At 43.6% G+C, this 18,242-nt stretch overlaps 1 protein-coding gene across 1 annotated transcript; it reads right to left on the minus strand.

Annotated features, from left to right (window-relative positions):
- Positions 1-879: 879 nt before the first annotated feature.
- FBXO40 (F-box protein 40) lies at positions 880-18,011 on the minus strand. The gene is made up of 3 exons (XM_068401258.1): positions 17,728-18,011; positions 8,661-10,559; positions 880-5,575 (listed from the first exon to the last, which is right to left on the minus strand). The coding sequence occupies exons 1-3, from the start codon at positions 17,734-17,736 to the stop codon at positions 5,378-5,380; spliced, it is 2,106 nt and encodes a 701-aa protein (XP_068257359.1). The 5' UTR covers positions 17,737-18,011; the 3' UTR covers positions 880-5,377.
- Positions 18,012-18,242: the final 231 nt, after the last annotated feature.

Below are 18,242 nucleotides of genomic sequence, written 5' to 3' on the forward strand. Positions count from 1 at the left end.
CACATGCAGGGAGAGAGCTAATATTAAAAGAGATAAGAACTACGCTGCCATGGGGAAACTAACTTCAGAGTTATGGACCAGAGAATAATGTCTGATAATCATAATAGGCCTTAGGCCTATAATTCTCAATATGACAGATGACAAATTCCCTCACAAACCATCACTGAACCTACAAAATCTTCGTTAGCTGTAAATAGCAATTAAGTCATAGAGCAGGTGGTCATCAAAAATAAATTTGGAGCATGTGATCATAATTTCCTTACATATGAATTAAGTGGGAAGTTAAACAAGGACTAGGGAAGCTAAATAAGAATAGGCCTCTACTGTACATGAAGGTTTTGTTTCAAAAAAAAAAATTGAGTTAAAAAAACTCTTCCACATGGACTGTAGCGGTAAGGAAACTGGATGTGAAAGAAGCCCAGAATTCCTGTGGGCGATGCACAGCGGCTGTGGAACTTGCACCCCAAGTAAAGAAGCAAAAAAATCCCTCTGTAGATACCTGGCTGAACAGCCCCAAGATTATCAAAAATAGGTGAAGAGTAAGGAGAGATATCGGCATAGAAAACCTTCTTCAAATGTCTGTAGATATAATGTAACATCAACATGGAAAATGGATTTTTAAAAGAAGAGAACGTTTTTCATATAAGTAAATAACTGAACCAGGAAGGAGAAAGTGGCTATGCAAAGAGGATGGGGTCAAAAATAAAAAATAATTGTTGCTGATATGTAGCCCAAGTCTTCAACCAGGAAAATTATACTGAAGAGTGGAGCAGAGGAAATATGAGCAGTGAATCTGAGGGTACAGGAATTACCACATCTGCTTTGAAAGCAAAGCAAACATTAATGTGATGAAACCAAGAAAACAAGCCAAGATGTGGATTTTGTTGGATTTTTTTAAAGCATGGTAATTTTTATTCATAAGAAAGCAACAAGGAGTTACAGAGTTTTGCAAAATAACAAACTATTCAGATAAACTTCACCTTGTCTGTGCTCATTCAGTTTTGGGAGTTAGAGGCCTGGCAAGTAATTTCTCCTTCCAATCCGGACTTATGATATGTGTAAGTAGGTGACCTACCCTTTCACCCCTTAAGAAATATCATCTGCCCCATGTTGCTGTGTAACACTGATAGGGAATTTCCAGCTCCTTCCTCAAGGAGAAGCATTTATCCAGAAAGTCTGTTGTTGGCAGCAAATGATGAGTGTACAGGAACATCGAAATTTGTGGCTCTTTGTGGTTTTACTGTGGCCTCTCAGCTCATGTGTCAACAAACTGCTGGCTGAATACTCTAACGCAGAAGAGAGGTTGTGCCAGAGAGTGAGATCCACTGTACAAATTAAAATTCAAAACAGAGTTTGTGTTTCACTGAGTTCACCAGGCTCATCCAAATATCTTACTTTGTCAGGTGAAACCAAATAAAATAAAATAAACTCTCCATTCCCCTTATGTCTCTGCTCTCCTAAATGTCACTCCTGTCCTCCTAGTGTCTGTTGAATTGAAACGTTTCCTCCTAAACCATTTGCAGCCACATCACCTCTTCCACATCGCACTTCCCTTCATTCGTGTGTCCTTTTACCTTTCTCCACTTGCCTCTCCCCAATGACACCTACAATCGTGCAGGTCTCCTCTATCCAAACCCATTAACCTTTCCTGTTTCTGGTCTTTCTCCTCTCTTGTCCCGAGCCTTTTTGCCCTGCTCTGACCTCTCTGATTTCCACAATGCCATCTTTTCAGTTCCCGTTCTTCCAACGAGAGAAAACACCACAAAACACGTCAGCCTGGAGTGTGCAGAATATTGCTCTTGTCCTTCACAAGACTTGTGGGCAGCACAAAGGGGATCAAAGCCATAAAGGTCCAGAGTGTGGTATCTGGACTGAAAGCAACCTCAATGCTCTGCTGCACTTGGATCCCCTTTTCCAGTTCAGACCCCACCACGGCAAAAGACCTGTTTTGAAAAACACCAAATGCTCAGTTTCTTTTAATCAAATCCCTCAAGCTGAAATTTAGGAAGAGTTTTAACTTTCCATGGGTCAAGTTATGAGCTTAAACTAGGAGCCTAAGGGCTTGCTGAACCTAAACGGAAGCCTCTTGCCTTTTAAATAAGCCAGCGTTGTGCTCACCAAGATGAACAGGGCAGAAAAATTTGGTTCCTTGCAGCTCCTCAAAGCTTCCGCTGACTCTGCTAATGAGCAGGTCCATCAACATTGAGCTACCCTGGCATGCATCCTCTGATTAATTAAACTGCATCCGGCACCAGCCCACAGTGCTCCACTAGCATTAAGTGTGAGATAAAGTAAGAAGTGGCTACCAGCTGGCATTTGCCAGGTGGGCACGCACCAGTATAAGGGTAATCTCCACTTCCCTGTACAGCTCTCCCTCTTCCAGGGTTGGGTTAACAAGACTAACCTGAAGATGACTGTGGATTTTCAGCTTCCACTGTATATGATGAAGGTTACTTAACCAAATTTATGGTTTACAGAAGTATACCTACATATTCACAGGGGCGATTTTGTCTCTTTCTCTCTATGTCGATTAACAGCCTGTGTCTCTCCAGCATACCCTATAGCAGTACCAGAAGGAAAATGATCCAGTCTCCTAGACGTTGTATGTACACCGCGGCTGATCCCAAGAGGTAGAGGTTGCGACATTGCTATCTCCGATCTGCACCCTGAACCACCACATTTGCCAAGGTTGCATCCTCCCCAAAGCCTGACTCCGGCACCTCCTGCAGAGGGAAGAAGCAGTATCAGTGGTAATAAGATTGGAACTGAAGTCATGCAATCTCCAGGAGCAGGGAGATACAAGAGCAAAATCCTCTGGCATCGACAAAAGGAGGCCAGAAGCAGAATAGCAGCAGTGCTGGTGACACTGGCACTAAAGGTAAAATCAGCCAAATTCATAGCTAACATAAGCCACAATTTCAGGGCAGCTACACCAGTTTACAGCAGCTAAGTGACTGATCAGGTGAGAGATGGTTCACAGGTCGAACTTTTTCACGGTCTCTTATACAAGCCTTGAACACTGACTTACTCTGAGACCCTATTATTTAAGAATCTTTTTTTTTCCCCTCTCCAAATTATCCATAATTTTGAGTGGCTCTATTTTTAAGTACCCAGCATAGATACTGGCATCCAATTTTTGGACATGCATTTGTAGCCACCATGGTCTGCAGCTACAGTTGGGTGCTCAGCATCTTTCAAAATCGGGTACATGGTATGCAAAGGATGAGGCCTTGATGTAGAGACCACTCTAGGAAGTCTGGCTGCATGTTCTCACCTCTGTCAACTTCCCTGTGTAAAACAGAGTGATAATATTGGGTGACTTATGTTACAGGGAATCTTTTGAGGACAGGTGAACTTTTGTAAACAACTTTAAAGGATGGCCAGTTTGGTTTTGCGCAGTGGCTTAAGCCACAGGATGAAGTACCAGAGCACCCAGCTTTAACTGCTCTTGTCCCAGCTTAGGTTCCCTGTGTTCATTTGCTTCAGTTTCCACTGCATAAAACTGGGATGTTACTTCTTGTGTTTTCCACTGGATACCTGCGCAGACAAGTTTATTCTCATGTGTAAAGCATTATGAGACTTCCCAGAAAGCATCTCTAGGGACAGAAAACAGAATAGCATTAAAAAAAAAAAAAAGTAACTGCTGCTACTCCTGCTCCTGGGACCAATCTGCTGTCCCCACAACTCAGATGATATGCTCCTGAGGGCATGTGTCTGGAGGAGAAAAACATCCTCATATGGTTAGAAATCTCACAGGGACCACTTAAGCTGCAAGTGTAGACGAGGACGAGCTGCACTCAGCATGGTTTCGGTCACCATGCAATTCATGCCTTCGATTACCAAATGCTCAGCTCAGGTTCATCGGCAACCTTTATCAGTAAGAGAGGGCTCCTTCTTGCACAGCCACCTCATCCCAGATCTGCGCCAAGACCAGGGGTGTCAAGTGCAGCGTGTTTCCATCCACCCGGGGCCAGTTTTCACCTAGCCAGCCCAGGCGAGGAGAGCTGTGGTCCAGGCCAGCAGTTGTCCCAGCTCCTGGTGAGGTTCTCCTGCCCAAGACAGTGAGAAGAAAGCCAGACCTGATGTCCTGAGCTCACACTTCTGGCTACGAGCTTAAAAAAAGAAAGCGGCGTGAGTCGGCACCGCTGTGGCTTTGCAGCGGCTGTAAGCTGTCAGATTGGTTTATGGCCATTTCAGAGGAATCCCACCCACCACCACAACTACAGTATTTCTAACTAGAGCCTCTGAAATGGGTTTAAACAGTGTAATAAGACAGACACTGTTGGTAACATGCCTGCTTTCTCTCATCTGTTGCCTCAACAAGCACATTCTGTTTTTAAATTAGTGTATTTATTAAAAAATAAACCAAATCCTAATCACTCTTCTGCTCTTTAAGAAAAGAAAAAAGTCTTATACTCCAGCCCGTTTAACTGAAGCAAACATTATCCATACCATTACTGAATGGATTGCTGAATGCCTTTTCTTTTACAGAAAAGAATAATATTTCTTTGACATATTGTTTACAGTTGCTTACAATTACAATTTGCAATTTACAACTGCAAAACTGAGTAGGTAAGGCATTCTAAAATTGACTTCAAATCTTCTTTGGTGGCTTTAATGGATTTTTAAGTGAAACAGAGAAAGTTATTAACTGAAAAATATAAAAAGTCAATCAAGTCCCTAAAACCGTTTGCTACTTTGTTATTTCTAATAAAGAGCAAATTTGTTTGCTTTGGTTTGGTTTGAATGATCCCATGAGCTCAGCTTTAGGCTTGTGCTCAACTAGGCATGCTTGCCTGAATCAGGGTCCCAAATGATGGTCTGTGGCTGCGCAGTGATTTCCTGAGTTCTCACTGGAGTTCTAATTAATTCACTTAATTTTGGGGGTCCTCTTCTTTTGCCTGTATCTCAGAACAGATTAGCCATCCCTATGTCTGCCAGGCAGGAGGCATCTACCTGTGCTCCTAGAACTTGGCTTTCCAGCCAAAACTAAGGTGTTTCACACCTAGTCGAGCTAGGTACATTAACTGCTCTTGCTTCTCTCAGGGACATAGTACAGGAGCGGCAGCCCACCTTCAAGGTTGCAAAGATCCTGTTTTCAAACAAGATCCTTATTGCTTTCTTCGGAATGCTGTATTTAGCAAGGAACAGAAACATAAACAGAAAGCATGTGATATCGGTGAGCACTGGATGAAGTTTTAACAATTAAATTAATGCAGGAAAAAAAAAAAAGATGCAGGATGTTTCAAATGCAGCTGGGGAGAAGCTGGTTTTGTACGTCCAAAGGAGAGTTGGAAGCAACAATCTTTACACCCGAACTCCCAAATCTTCTTTTCAAGGGCCCTGAAAGGAGCGTGGTGGAGGGGAAGCAGGTTGTTCAGACTCTGTTCTTGAAAGTAGAAACCAAAGTCTTTCGAGTCTGCTCTCGAGATTCGCACATGCCTGTCAGCAGCACCGGGTCTGTCTTGTGCTCCACTTGGTAGAAGGGACAACTCTTCAGGTGCTCCGACATGCACGCGACGTCGTTGCGTTGCCATTTGTTAACTCTGGAGAACAGGCTGCTGAACTGCCAGATCTAACACGGGAAAGGGGAGATAAATGGGGGAGAGAAAATGGGAATGTTTTTAAAAATAGAAGAAGAATTTAAAAATCTGTATATGCTTATAGTGGGTGTGCATTACTCGTACTGGACAGGCTAGTGAACGTTTGATTGTGCAGGGCTGGCATAACAAGTAAAAATGGGGTCTGTGTTGTTATGTACCTCATACTTGCTAGTTTTGCTGCTTTAGTCACCACCTGCCATTTTAACGGGTCAGTATCTTTTTACAGTTTTTGGTGCCAATCCAGTGCAGGGCATCAGGAAATCCAGGACACCTGACCACTGCACCTCTACAGAAAAACTCCATCACATGTACAGTGTGATCCAAGATGTTTATAAAGAAACGTGACTACAGCATGCTTGTGTGATACGTATCTCAAAGAAACCTGACTTCATAAAGACCTTCCAAAGCATCTATCAGCAACTTCAAAGTAATTAACATTACAACACTGTTGTTATTCACCCCACCCCAGAACAAGCCTGGGAAATCTAAGGTTACAGTTATTCCTAGAGGACATACAAGCTTGTAAAAAATAGAAATGTGCAGTTAAAATTTTCCGATTCTGTTTGCAGTGATACCATGTACTGTTCAGTGATATATTAGCATGTAGTGATAAGACTGTGATTGAGTCACTTTAATATTTGCTGTATACCATTAAATCAAATGAATTTTTAAAGTCATAGTAGATTTCTTCTCCCTAAAAATGTTTCTTCCTGCAAAAGAAGGACAGTATGTGGGTGTGCTACTCTTAAGATTAACTGACCCTGTCCTGGTCCTCAGTAATCATAGCTATTATACACAGTAATCAAGAAATTCAGACTAATTACAAACAATGTTTTCAAGCAGAGTCTGTGCATTGGAAACAAGACTCCTGGGTGGTCAGTACAGAGAGCTAACATGAAAAGGGTTAGAGAGTCTTTAAATTCAATGCTGCTGGTTTGAAATTGTGCTACAGTAACTGAAGTTAATTGCTGTATTATTGCTCAGCTGGAATTTCTTCCTTTACTGAAGGAAGCCACGTCCTCCAGTAAATTATTTCAGTGGCTAATTCCTGCTTTGGATTGGGCTAATTCTACTTGCAGCCATCAAACTTTGTTACACAGATTTTGAATTCACCATGATTCATGTTTTTAATAAAGAGTACTTTCTCGTAATAAAGAGTCATAAACTGCTAAGCTTCCATTTGATAAGATTCAATAGGTGGAGATCTTCAGGGGTCTGCCTGAAAGCCAGGTCCTTAGATCATTTCTGGGAGTCTTCTCTGGATCTGTCAATGGGACAGAGTCTAGTTGGAGGCCTGTATCTAGTGGAGTCCCTCAAGGGTCAGTACTGGGACCAGTACTATTCAATATATTCATTAATGACTTGGATGAGGGAATAGAGTGCACTGTCAGCAAGTTCGCTGATGACACAAAACTGGGAGGAGTGGCTGACACACCAGAAGGCTGTGCTGCCGTTCAGAGAGACCTGGACAGAATGGAGAGTTGGGCGGGGAGAAATATAATGAAATATAACAACGGCAAATGTAGAGTCCTGCATCTGGGCAAGAACAACCCCATGTATGAGTACAAGTTGGGGACAGAGCTGTTGGAGACCAGCGTAGGGGAAAGGGACCTGGGGGTCCTAGTGGACAGCAGGATGACCATGAGCCAGCAGTGTGCCCTTGTGGCCAAGAAGGCCAATGGCATCCTGGGATGTATTAGAACTGGTGTGGTTAGTAGGTCAAGAGAGGTTCTCTTCCCCCTCTACTCTGCCCTGGTGAGGCCGCATCTGGAATATTGTGTCCAGTTCTGGGCCCCTCAGTTCAAGAAGGACAGGGAACTGCTAGAGAGAGTCCAGCACAGAGCCACGAAGATGATTAAGGGGGTGGAACATCTCCCTTATGAGGAGAGGCTGAGGGAGCTGGGTCTCTTTAGCTTGGAGAAGAGGAGACTGAGGGGTGACCTCATTAATGTTTATAAATATGTAAAGGGCAAGTGTCATGAGGATGGAGCCAGGCTCTTCTCAGTGACATCCCTTGACAGGACAAGGGGCAACGGGTGCAAGCTGGAACACAGGAAGTTCTACGTAAATATGAGGAAAAACTTCTTCACGGTGAGGGTGACTGAACACTGGAACAGGCTGCCCAGAGGGGTTGTGGAGTCTCCTTCTCTGGAGACATTCAAAACCTGCCTGGACACGTTCCTGTGTGACATGATCTAGGTAATCCTGCTCCAGCAGGGGGCTTGGACTAGATGATCTTTCGAGGTCCCTTCCAATCCCTAACATTCTGTGACTCTGTGTGATCTCTAAATTATTTGTTCCTACATCTCTGTCTTGTCTGCTTGGTCATGCTGGAGTCTCTCATGTTATTCTTTCAAACAGTTTTATGTTAGAGCAGCTGCAAGGCTACCAACTAGACAAAAAGCCTGTAATAACTATTGTTCAACTAGGACTTAGACTGAGCTGTGTTTACATATTTCTTTCAGACTACCTAAACAGCCAGCAAGGTTGGTAATTTTCCAGCACAAACAGTGGGAGACCAGCTTTGCAGAAGGCAGCTTCCTATCCCCATGCTGCACCTTCATGGCAATCTTGTGAACTACTAACCATGAAAGCCCTCAGGGGCTGATGTGAATGCCTGAGCTCCTTTCACAGTCATGTCTCCTTGTTCTGTACCTTTTTGGAGTTCTAAAGCATGTTTTAGTTTTGACATACCCTAGATCAGCTTGTACAAAACAACAAAAAGTATAAACTTCAAGTTCTTCAAAATTCCATATGTAACCTTTAAATATCAGGAATTCTCAGTTCCCAGTGCCTAAAAATGGTGCACATGGAAACAGGTTACCCAAGACAAGCTTGAGTGGGGACTTCCAGCTAGTCAGATGTCCATTTACACCTTCCTACCTTTGCTGGATGTACTGCACTTTACAACCCTGACCCCTCACAACTGTCATGCAAATTCACAACCTCACGAACGTTCCCCACATCTACATGCTTATATGCAGCACCCCTTGCTATGCTTGTGTTTTATCTGAAGAGAACCCATGGCTGTCTTTTTCCCAGTGTCACATCACTTGCCTTTTTGCGAGCTTTCCATGAAGTACCACCATGGGAATATCTTCTTTTCTCCCAGACCAGCAGGACCATTCCCCTCTCTTGAAGAAGAGTGGCACAGATGTCCCTCATCAGCACTGACACTTGCGATAGCTGAGATAAACTGAAGCTGTCCAGGAACCCTGCAATGTACTTGAGCACTTCCACTGGGAGGCTGCTCAGCGAGTCCTTATTTCTCCCTTGATTAGCCACTGTGGAATTGCACTTCCCTGATTCAGCAAGGAGGGTGTCCACCTCTGGCTTAATAGCAAATGTCTTGAGAGCCTTGCTGTATATAACCTTGGTCTTCAGTCCATCAGGGCGGAAGTGATTTTGAACAAAAGTACATCCCAAGTAGGCCAGTGGGCAGCGATGCTGGAACCATCCATCCAGACATGACTGGATATCAGCATGCACATTCTTGAAATGGGATGGGAACTCGTCCCTTCTGAAGAAATGACTGCAAGTGAATGTGAAAGCTGAACTGCTTTTGTTGTGTCTTCTGGTTACACATTCAGTGTAGAGCTCCACATGGAGTTCTGGTGGGCTTTTTTCATCCAGAATATCTGCTAGAACAGCATTGGAGGAGAAGGGCTCGAGGGGAAAGCTATATGTCTGTGTTGCAAAATCCATAAAGAGTCCATCAACACCCCTTGCTTCGGAGATCTCATGGCCTTTCAGCTCTTTTTCCAGTGCACACAGCAGTGTGGCTTTAACTATATTTGCCTTAGGTAGTTCTTCTAGGTTTATTCCCAATTCTGAGGTATCCACTGACTTGTCTGAAGTTGGCATCTTGTGGCCCAGTGCATCTCCTAGTCGTGCTCTTTTGCCACAGTAACTAACTGGCACTTTGAAAGTGTAGACAGTCTTCACCTCCTGAGCTTCCAAGTTCCCATAGACAAAGTCTTTTTCTTTGGGAGTGCAAGCAGCTAGCTGGCCAAAGCGGATGAGCATTCCCCCATGATGTACCAGATACATGTTGTAATCACCTACACCAACTTCCTTCTTCAGCCTCTCCAGGACCCCTTCTTGCCAGGGAGCCAGTCCTGTCATTTCTGTATTTGGTGTTACTTGATCAGGCTTTTGGTCCTTTGCCTCTTCTTTAACATCAGGCACTTTCTTTGCCTTCTCTGTGGAGCTAGCAGCATGAGGGGCTGATGCTGTTTTCTTGGAAGCCTCCTCCGTCTTTCGTCCTGCGCTGGCTGCTGAGCCCGCTACCTTGCAAGCCAGGAGCTCTTTGCTGAAAATGTTCTCCCAGGTTTTGTAACTCCCCAGATCTGTTCCCTCTTTGTCCTTTGCCAATTCTTCACGCTCACGTTGGCTAAGCTCGGACAACTGGTCGTCGCCCTCTTGGGAACCACAGGCTGCTCCTCCCATAGCACCTTCTTCCCCACCCATGGCTTCGTCCATTAGCTCTTCCACTTCATCCATTTTCCTCCACTCTGGAAACAAGTCGGCTACTTTCAAAGTCCTGAAAAGTATCTTCTGGTCTCTGAGTGCCAAGGCTGTGTCCAGACACTCTTCATTCAAGGTCTCCTTCATAATGTTCTTGTGGAGGTTTGTGTCTGAATCCACATTTGGCCAGCGATTCCACTCCATCGAGCAGCAGACAACACTGGCTGGACAGACCTGGAGGTGCTTCGCCAGCTTAAAACGGGCCATGGATAAAGGGCAGCCATAGGCTGAGTTGAGGCAGGAGACCTGCTCTAAGGGACAGAGCAATTGGTGCTCCTCCTCCTTGCACATGTGGAAGGTGGCCCCGCAGTGGAAGCGGCAGCTGATCACCATGCAGGAGATGGAGGGCTCAACTGGTGCGCGGCAGTGCCGGTTGAAACATCTCTCACAGTGCCTGTGCTGCCCAGGGGGAGCTTTCTGAACCCGGTGCTGTGTGTAGCAAAGACAAGAAGACAAAAGTTATTGCTGGAAGGAGCAAGGATGGCTACAGACCCTCCATGCCTGTGCTTGCTTTCTACACGTTAGGTGTTCACATGCACTTCTAGCAGGAATAAGGCTGTGGGCAAATGACTGCCGGCTCCATACAGTCATGTATCAGCACTGATCCCCACGGTACAGCGCGGCCAGATAGCAGCACATATATAGATAAGGTCCTTACTCATTAGCCCAGCAAAGGCAGCCAGGGTTTGGGAGTGAGCTGTTTTCTGTCCCAGTATTCACACTGGGTCTATCTATACTAAGCTGCTGAAATAAAGACTGCCAGAGGCACAGTGAAGGAGCTTCCCACTTTTTCAATGCTGTTTGAGTAGGAAAGATGATGAATTTTTCGCCTCTAGAAAAACTAGCTGGTCATTTGGCCTACATGTCTTGTCATCCCCCCGTAAAAACATGAATGTTGCGCAAATGAACCTCCTTTTGCTCTACACCAGCAAGGCTGAGAGTGAGGATTATCTTCATGATCCCAGTTCCCAGTGTGGAAAACAGCCTGGGTAAAGGCTAATTTGCCTGGCCTTCTTTACTCTGATTTATTCTTACACTCCTAAATGATGCCTGCATGTCATGGAACAGAGACTGCGGGGGACTTTCCTTAGACAGATTATTTGCTGCATCTACTTTCAGGTGTCAAAACCTGGAGTAAGGCAGTAATGCCTCGGTCTGCATTTTGGAGAGAAGCTCCAGAGTGCAGTGAGGGCTTGTTCCACCGTTGTACTCACACAGCTAAATCTATTTTCTTTCACTTTTTTTTACAAATTGCCTTTCACCTTTCTTCCCCTTGCTGTCACCAGTGAATGCTGAGTAGATAGGAAGGAGGAGAAGAGGGCAAGTGTGGTTTATCTCATGCCCCGCTCAGCACCACGGTGTGCAGTTACAACAGAAGGGGAGCAACAAACCGCTAACATCAACAGAGCTTTTCCCTTCCCGTGATGGTGCAGGGCAGAAGTCAGCCTGAGCATGCCTTTGAGAAAGAATCCATTTTTCTTCCTTTGGGATTTGTTTTAGAGCACGATCCTACAAAAACCGGTCACCACTGCTCTACTTTTTCAGTTCACCCTACATACTTCTGACAAGTCAGTGTCAAACACTGCCCGGAACTGAATAGGTGATCCTGAGCTGATCATATTTTAGATTCAGCTTATGAAGTTGTTAGTGACACCACAAGGGGCCAGAACATAGAGAAAGACGTCCTGGGCAACAAGTAATAAACAATACCAGTCTCTGTTTCGTAAATTCAGCTGCCACCAGTCAGCTCCATGAATTTAACGTTTTGCAACCGACAGACTGGATTAAAAGAACAAGTTGAGGTTGCCAAACCAAACGTTTCAGAAATTTCCACAAGCTTTATTATATAAACAGGTTAAACATTTTCGTAAGGAAGACTGCATTTCCGTTCACATACTTCCATAGTAATGCAGTTTCAAAATATAATGTTTTCTTCTCCCCTTAAAAACCTTTGGTATAAAAAGGACACACAATTTTCCTGAGGTCTAACAACAAAAAGCAGAAGTACAAGAACCTGATGTACGAAGATCCTTACATAAGAAGTTATCACTACCAGATTACTATCTTTCTGTCACAATGAACCACTGGCTTTGGTTTCATTATTGTGTTTTTTGTTCTTTCCCAGTAAGCCAATTAAATCAGTTTCATGTAAAAATAATGCACTTATGAGACCTGCTTCCAAAAGTTCTCGCTTCACCTTGCTCATAATATCTCCACCCTTGCAATAATTCCTAGCAATAGCTGTTAATCCTTCCTAAAAATGGGAAAACAGAAGCACAGAGTCCAACAGCAAGTAAATGGAGATGGTGATTAGCATGAGACATGGCTTCTGTTGGAAAAAATATCAGAACATAAGAAATTACATTATGGGTCAGACTAGTGGTCCACCCAGCCCAACAGTCTTCTTCAACAATGTCCGTAAGAGTTGCTGTTTAGGGGGAACGTGTAGGACCTCCTGTGGTCCTTTCCCCCCATACACTGTTGTTGGATTAGAGAACTAGAGGTTGCTCAGTCACTACTTGGAGCTGCTTCCCTGGATACCTTCAACTGGTGTCAGTAACTTGACCCAAAGAAGAGCTGCTGCAAGTAGAAAACTCCCAGCCTTGGACTTTCTGCTCTTTGCTGTAGTGGATGCACTCCAGCTTGGTTCAGCCTACTGCAAATCTTTGTGGAAGGGAAAAAGCCAATGATAAGATGGAACCATAGTTCTGTTTCCAGACAAGTCTTTCCACCACACTTCCTATGCAGTAGGAACTACCAAAGGCCCAGCAGACTCTCATTTGTCTCTTGGAAAAAATATACATCGTTAGCAAAATAGTTTCAACTTTGTTTTTTTTTCTAAGGTTAAAGAAAATACAGTAGTATCATTTACCTACATGTGAGTGCTTTTGAAACCCCAGGTTTAAGTGGCCAAGCCCTGAGGAGAGCTGTGCTGCAGAGGAAGTAGGCTCAGGCTCAAGGGGAAGAGATGTTGCATGAAGCTGCTTCCCCTCTCTTTCTTGAAGGCACTGTCTTAACTTTTCCTCTTTCACACTTTCACACCCCGGCATGAACAATGCCAGAGAAGAAAAGATGTCTGGGAAAGGCAATGCTTGTGGATTCCTGCAGTCACCAAAGACCATGCACTTGTGTTTGAATTTGATGTGCATCAATTGCTCAACACATCTTTGCTTCATCCATTGCAACTTCCAACGCTGACCGATACCGGGTTACATCTCTTAGTGAATCCCCTTCCCCCTCAGTCCTGCATAGTAAAGGAACAAGTCCTTGGTGGTCCCTTTACCCCAGGGACAAACTTACATTCTGAAGTATAAGGCTCAGGTACCTTCACCTTTGTTTGTGTGGAAAGAGCTTGAGACAGCAATGCAGAAAAGTAATATTTTGTGACTACCCATTATAACATTCCCTGCCTTGTCTTGGGAAGCACTGGCTTCTGCATAGGGGTGACACCAGGGTGTGGTCAGGGTGGCCCCAGCCAGATCCAGCCCCTAAATACATGTGGTTCAGGATGGCATCTGTACTGCTTTAGGCTGTTTAATTACATCTACTTTTATGTGGCTCAGAGAAGCAGGAGATACAGATGGATTTATTTCACTTTGGCAGCATCTTTGCTGCTCTCATTCTTGTAGAATTTTGCTGCAAATATAATCTCTAAAAATAGTCCCAGCTATGACTTGCATAAGGTCAGAGGAAGGCTGGGTACATTACACTGCAATAAAAACATGAATGTGTGAACAATACTTTCCACTGCAAAAGTAACTCTCAGAGAGAAATAATTGATAAATAAAAATACATCTGAGGCACCGGCCTCATGGTTCTCCAAAAACACAGAAAGAGCTGATTGCAAAGTTGCTGGGGAGCAGCCTGCTTTCACACTGTTGTATGCTGAAATAAACACCATCCAAATCACGTGTAGAGAAAGAAAATATATGCTTTGTTTATCAAAAGTGACCACATCAGAGCATTCAGATCCAGAATCAGCATTCGTGATTATTCAGGTATTTTTTAGTTGAGTTTACCTCATCTCTAATTTGTATATGCTGTTCTTTACAGACAAATTATTTCTATGGCTCTCTTATTGTCAAATCCATGAAGCTAGAGGACAGGAAGAAGGGACAGAGAATTTTTCTGATCCATATCAGGGTTTGAATGCTGCATCTATTCTGACATGCCGGTAATCAGGAGCTCTGTATTTTAACTGATGATCTTTGGTAAATCTTTATTTTTAGACTGTCATGAGAGCAAATCAAGTAAGGTTTAAAAATATACAGCTGCTATTTTAACTGCAGATATGTCTGTGTCTGGAGCAGATCTGTTCAGTGACAATAACTTACAGTTTATAAACCAATTACAATTTCTTTTCAGTAAATATATATTTAATTCAGTTGCAGTCAATGAGCCAAAACAATACAACTGTTTTCTTATTTGGTATTTGCTGTATGTGACTGATCATGACATACTAAGGTTATACATCATATCTGAGCTCTTCTCACAGAATCAAGGAGTACCTCCCATTTTAAAGAAACATCAAAAGGGCCACCAGAAACCCCAGATAATTACCTTAAAGAGTGCCTCTTGAGATGAGCTTAAAACAATCTCTCTAAGATTTACAACATGATAAGGAGGTCTTAAAAACATCTCAGGGAAGTTTGCATCCAAATGTCGGAGCCAAGAATGTTGAAGTTATATATAATGTTGCAGCAGAAAAACATTTTCAAGGAATGTGAATACTTTTGGTGAAGTATACAGGGCAGATAGATACTCTCTATTTCTTTTAATCCTTGTTACCCAGTATATGGTGTTTATCTCATTTTTATCATAACACTTAAATCCTGAGGTGAATGTAGAGTTATTAATTTCCTTACAGGTTTTTCAATATATTTACTATCTTAGTATAAGGGTGGTTCACAGGTGATAATGAATTTATCTTTGCAGTACTAGAGGTGCACTTGAGGTTAAAAGATACTACTGCTTCTATCTGACAGACGTAGAATTAAAAGTATAGACAGATGAAAATAAATAGAATTAAATACAATACTTTGTATAAATAAAACAAAAGACGTACACTACGCATGGAGATGCTCAGGTTCTGATGTTTCACTTGCAGTTGCATGCCTCTTGCACAAAAACTCTGGCAGAGCCAGATATAGAACCACATTTTCTAGGAGAGCATCTAAGTCTCCTGAAACTAGAGATTTTCTTCTCTTTTCATGGAGTGCTCTTCCTCCATCACTACATACTTAAAAACGTCATCAAGAAATCAGGCTTGGGTCTCCTTTTACTACACAGATATACTTATTTCTTGGAGCTGAGGAAGAAAACACTATGCCATCGGAAACTGTACTGTGCTGCATTTGTACATGATTCTCAGGAGCATAAGTTTTCTAAAGTCCTGTCCTTCGATAGAAAATAAAAAGCAAATCCAAGAATGCCACCACCTGGCATCACAGTGACCCCTAAGTGAGCTGAGCCCCACATCTCAACACCCACAGCAGGGACAGCAACTGCCTTGGTGTTACCATTGCGGGTCACTGTCCTTCATGGCGCCCCTGCTCTGCAAGTGTCATTCAGGCTGATCTTGCATATACATGTTGCCAGCTGAGCTTTAAATGAGTCAGGCAGTGAATATGGTACAGGTCAGGGTAGGTGGAAAGGGAGAATAAAAGGTATAGGCTAAATCTTCATCAATAACACTAATAAACTTCTAGCGAGCATGTGCAAGACATAGTTTCTTTGAGACTCAGACTTTGAACAAGTTCACATGGATTTTATAGGGGCACTTTGATTCCAGAGTGATCCTTCCGGTGAACCTCAAATCCCCAGTATAAGACATGCGGAGTGAAAAGGTTTCCCGTGAGACAACTGACCTGTTAGATAAGCCCAAAGAGGGAAGGATGAGGCTATGACAATTAGGGAGCTACTCCCTGTATTTTCTAGCTGGGGATCAGCTGGTTGAGTCTGTGGTGTTTCATGGCAATAACCACTGGTTCAGAGTTACTGAACAGGCTGGAATTGCTTTATACTGAAAATAATATGCTTTAAAATGACAGGGACGGAGTAAGTCCACAGTACTGTGCATCAGTCAGGCACGTTCCTTGCTTTTCTTTCAGAGCACGCGTGCTGCTCAGGTTCCCGCAACAGCACATCAGCTTCTCTTCAGCTCCCTAAACCTGGCATGCAGGACCATGGAGCTCAAGAGAAACTGTCGCACCATCAGGCCTCCCTCTCGCCTGGTAAATCCGTGCTGCATGCATGCAGTAAAGAGGCACCAAAACTTGCTAGTGTAATTTCTGTCCAGTGAAATGCACTGGTGCTGTTATGGGAGGAATAGGGGAGAGTTCAGGGCAGTGAGGCACAGGTAACACAGGGCACTGTGGGCAGAAACCTCACATTGCACTCCTCCACTATGAGACCTGGATCAGCAATATTATTTCTCTTCCCTACTTGGTGCAATGTAGCCATAGCTCACCTGAGACAAACCCACCCAAAAAATTCCAGGTGCTGAGGAGGTCACCTGGGCTGGCAGTATGGTGCAGGGCAGCCCAGCAGCAGGGTCTTGTGCTGGGCATGTTGGGGAGTCATGTGGAAGACAGGTGGGACAGGGAGAAAGGAGAGGTTGTGGCATGGAGCTGCTCTGCTGCTCCTCGTGCACGTGAGGGGTCCCTGTGCTGTCCTTGGTAGACACACAGTCAGGCAAACTCTCACTTTGTATCGATAACTGGGAAATGGGTGTTGGTTTGGTTTGAGTTCAGCAAGTGCTTTAAAATAACAGTTTCCAGTTTAGTTGCAGTTTAAGAAGAAAAAAGAATGGTCCAAACTGTGTTGTTTTTTCTTTCGGCTCAGGTTCTATCTTATGCCCTAGTAACGATCTCTTTAACATATTTTTCTGAAAACTTCTTGAGATAATCAAGTGAATGGTTTTAAGCAATACAAAAGAAACCCTGCCCAAGCCAGGTGCCCACTACAGAGAATTTCAGAGCTATTGGTTAAGGTCTAAGTCATAAAAACAAAAGAGAAAAGATTCCTGAATAAAAATTGCTAAGCAGCCACAACTCTAAATGGTACAGTAGCACCTGTAACCCTTGTAATTCTTACTTGATCATCTAGATTACCAACCTAAAGTTTGCAGTCTGAATCTATAAAACTCACCAGATTGTATGTCTTAGCATTTTTGCCACAAGATTGCTCTCCCCTCTCCTCTGACCCTTACAGTATCTCCTTGTCTTACTTCTCTCAGAGTTGAAATGACAGAAACTGAATTTTTGATTTATCATCTGTCCTGCTACTGAAGCTCCCATCTTAGAATCAGCATCTTAGTTTTTTAAAACCCCAGATACAGCGCTGCAAACCATGGCTAATCCATTGAATATATTATGGAGGATTTTTTATAGAGTAGCATGTCACAGAAGCATTCACAGTTACCAGCTGCCTCTGTTTTAGGGTGTCATTTAAGACATCTTTTGTCTGATTATTCTACTTCATCTTAACTACTAAGCCTGTTCTGAAGATGTCTTGATTTTCATAGCTCGATACAGTAACCATTGCATTGCATAAGGTTTGACCAATAAAGACTCCAACTCTGTTTACAAAGCCTTACCTTAATCATAGAGTCCCTGTGTGTGTACCAAACACTCGCTCTCCTGGTTGTGCTCAGCTGGGTTGAAGTGAGGTGGGTAAGGGAGAACTGCAAGCAAAGAAAGAGAAGAGAATGGGAGGACACGGAGCAAGCCCAGGCAGAAACATCAAGTAGTTTTGGATTGTTAAAAATAAAACCCGTGCATGTGACCGTGTAGCTCAGCTTACAGAGCCGTCTCTTCCACTCTATTTGTTAACACTGTCACTTCTGGAGTGATACTTCACAGAAAAGATGTGAGAGGCAGAACCAATAGTACCCCGTGCCCCCTGCATGAGAGGAAAAGATCAAAACCCTTCCCAGAGCCCTGTATCAGCTCCCTGCCACTCTCTGATGGAGGTTTGCCCTTTACAACTTGACTCCTCTCAGTGCCCACACCAGTTTGTGGTTTCTGCTGTTGTAATTGTCGTGGTGTCCCTGGCTCCTCGTGGTGTCACCAACTCTAGCAGCTAGTGCAGACAGCGATGGCCGGTTTCCAA

Source organism: Nyctibius grandis, chromosome 5 (genome assembly GCF_013368605.1).
Source record: "Nyctibius grandis isolate bNycGra1 chromosome 5, bNycGra1.pri, whole genome shotgun sequence".
Lineage (NCBI taxonomy): Eukaryota > Metazoa > Chordata > Aves > Nyctibiiformes > Nyctibiidae > Nyctibius > Nyctibius grandis.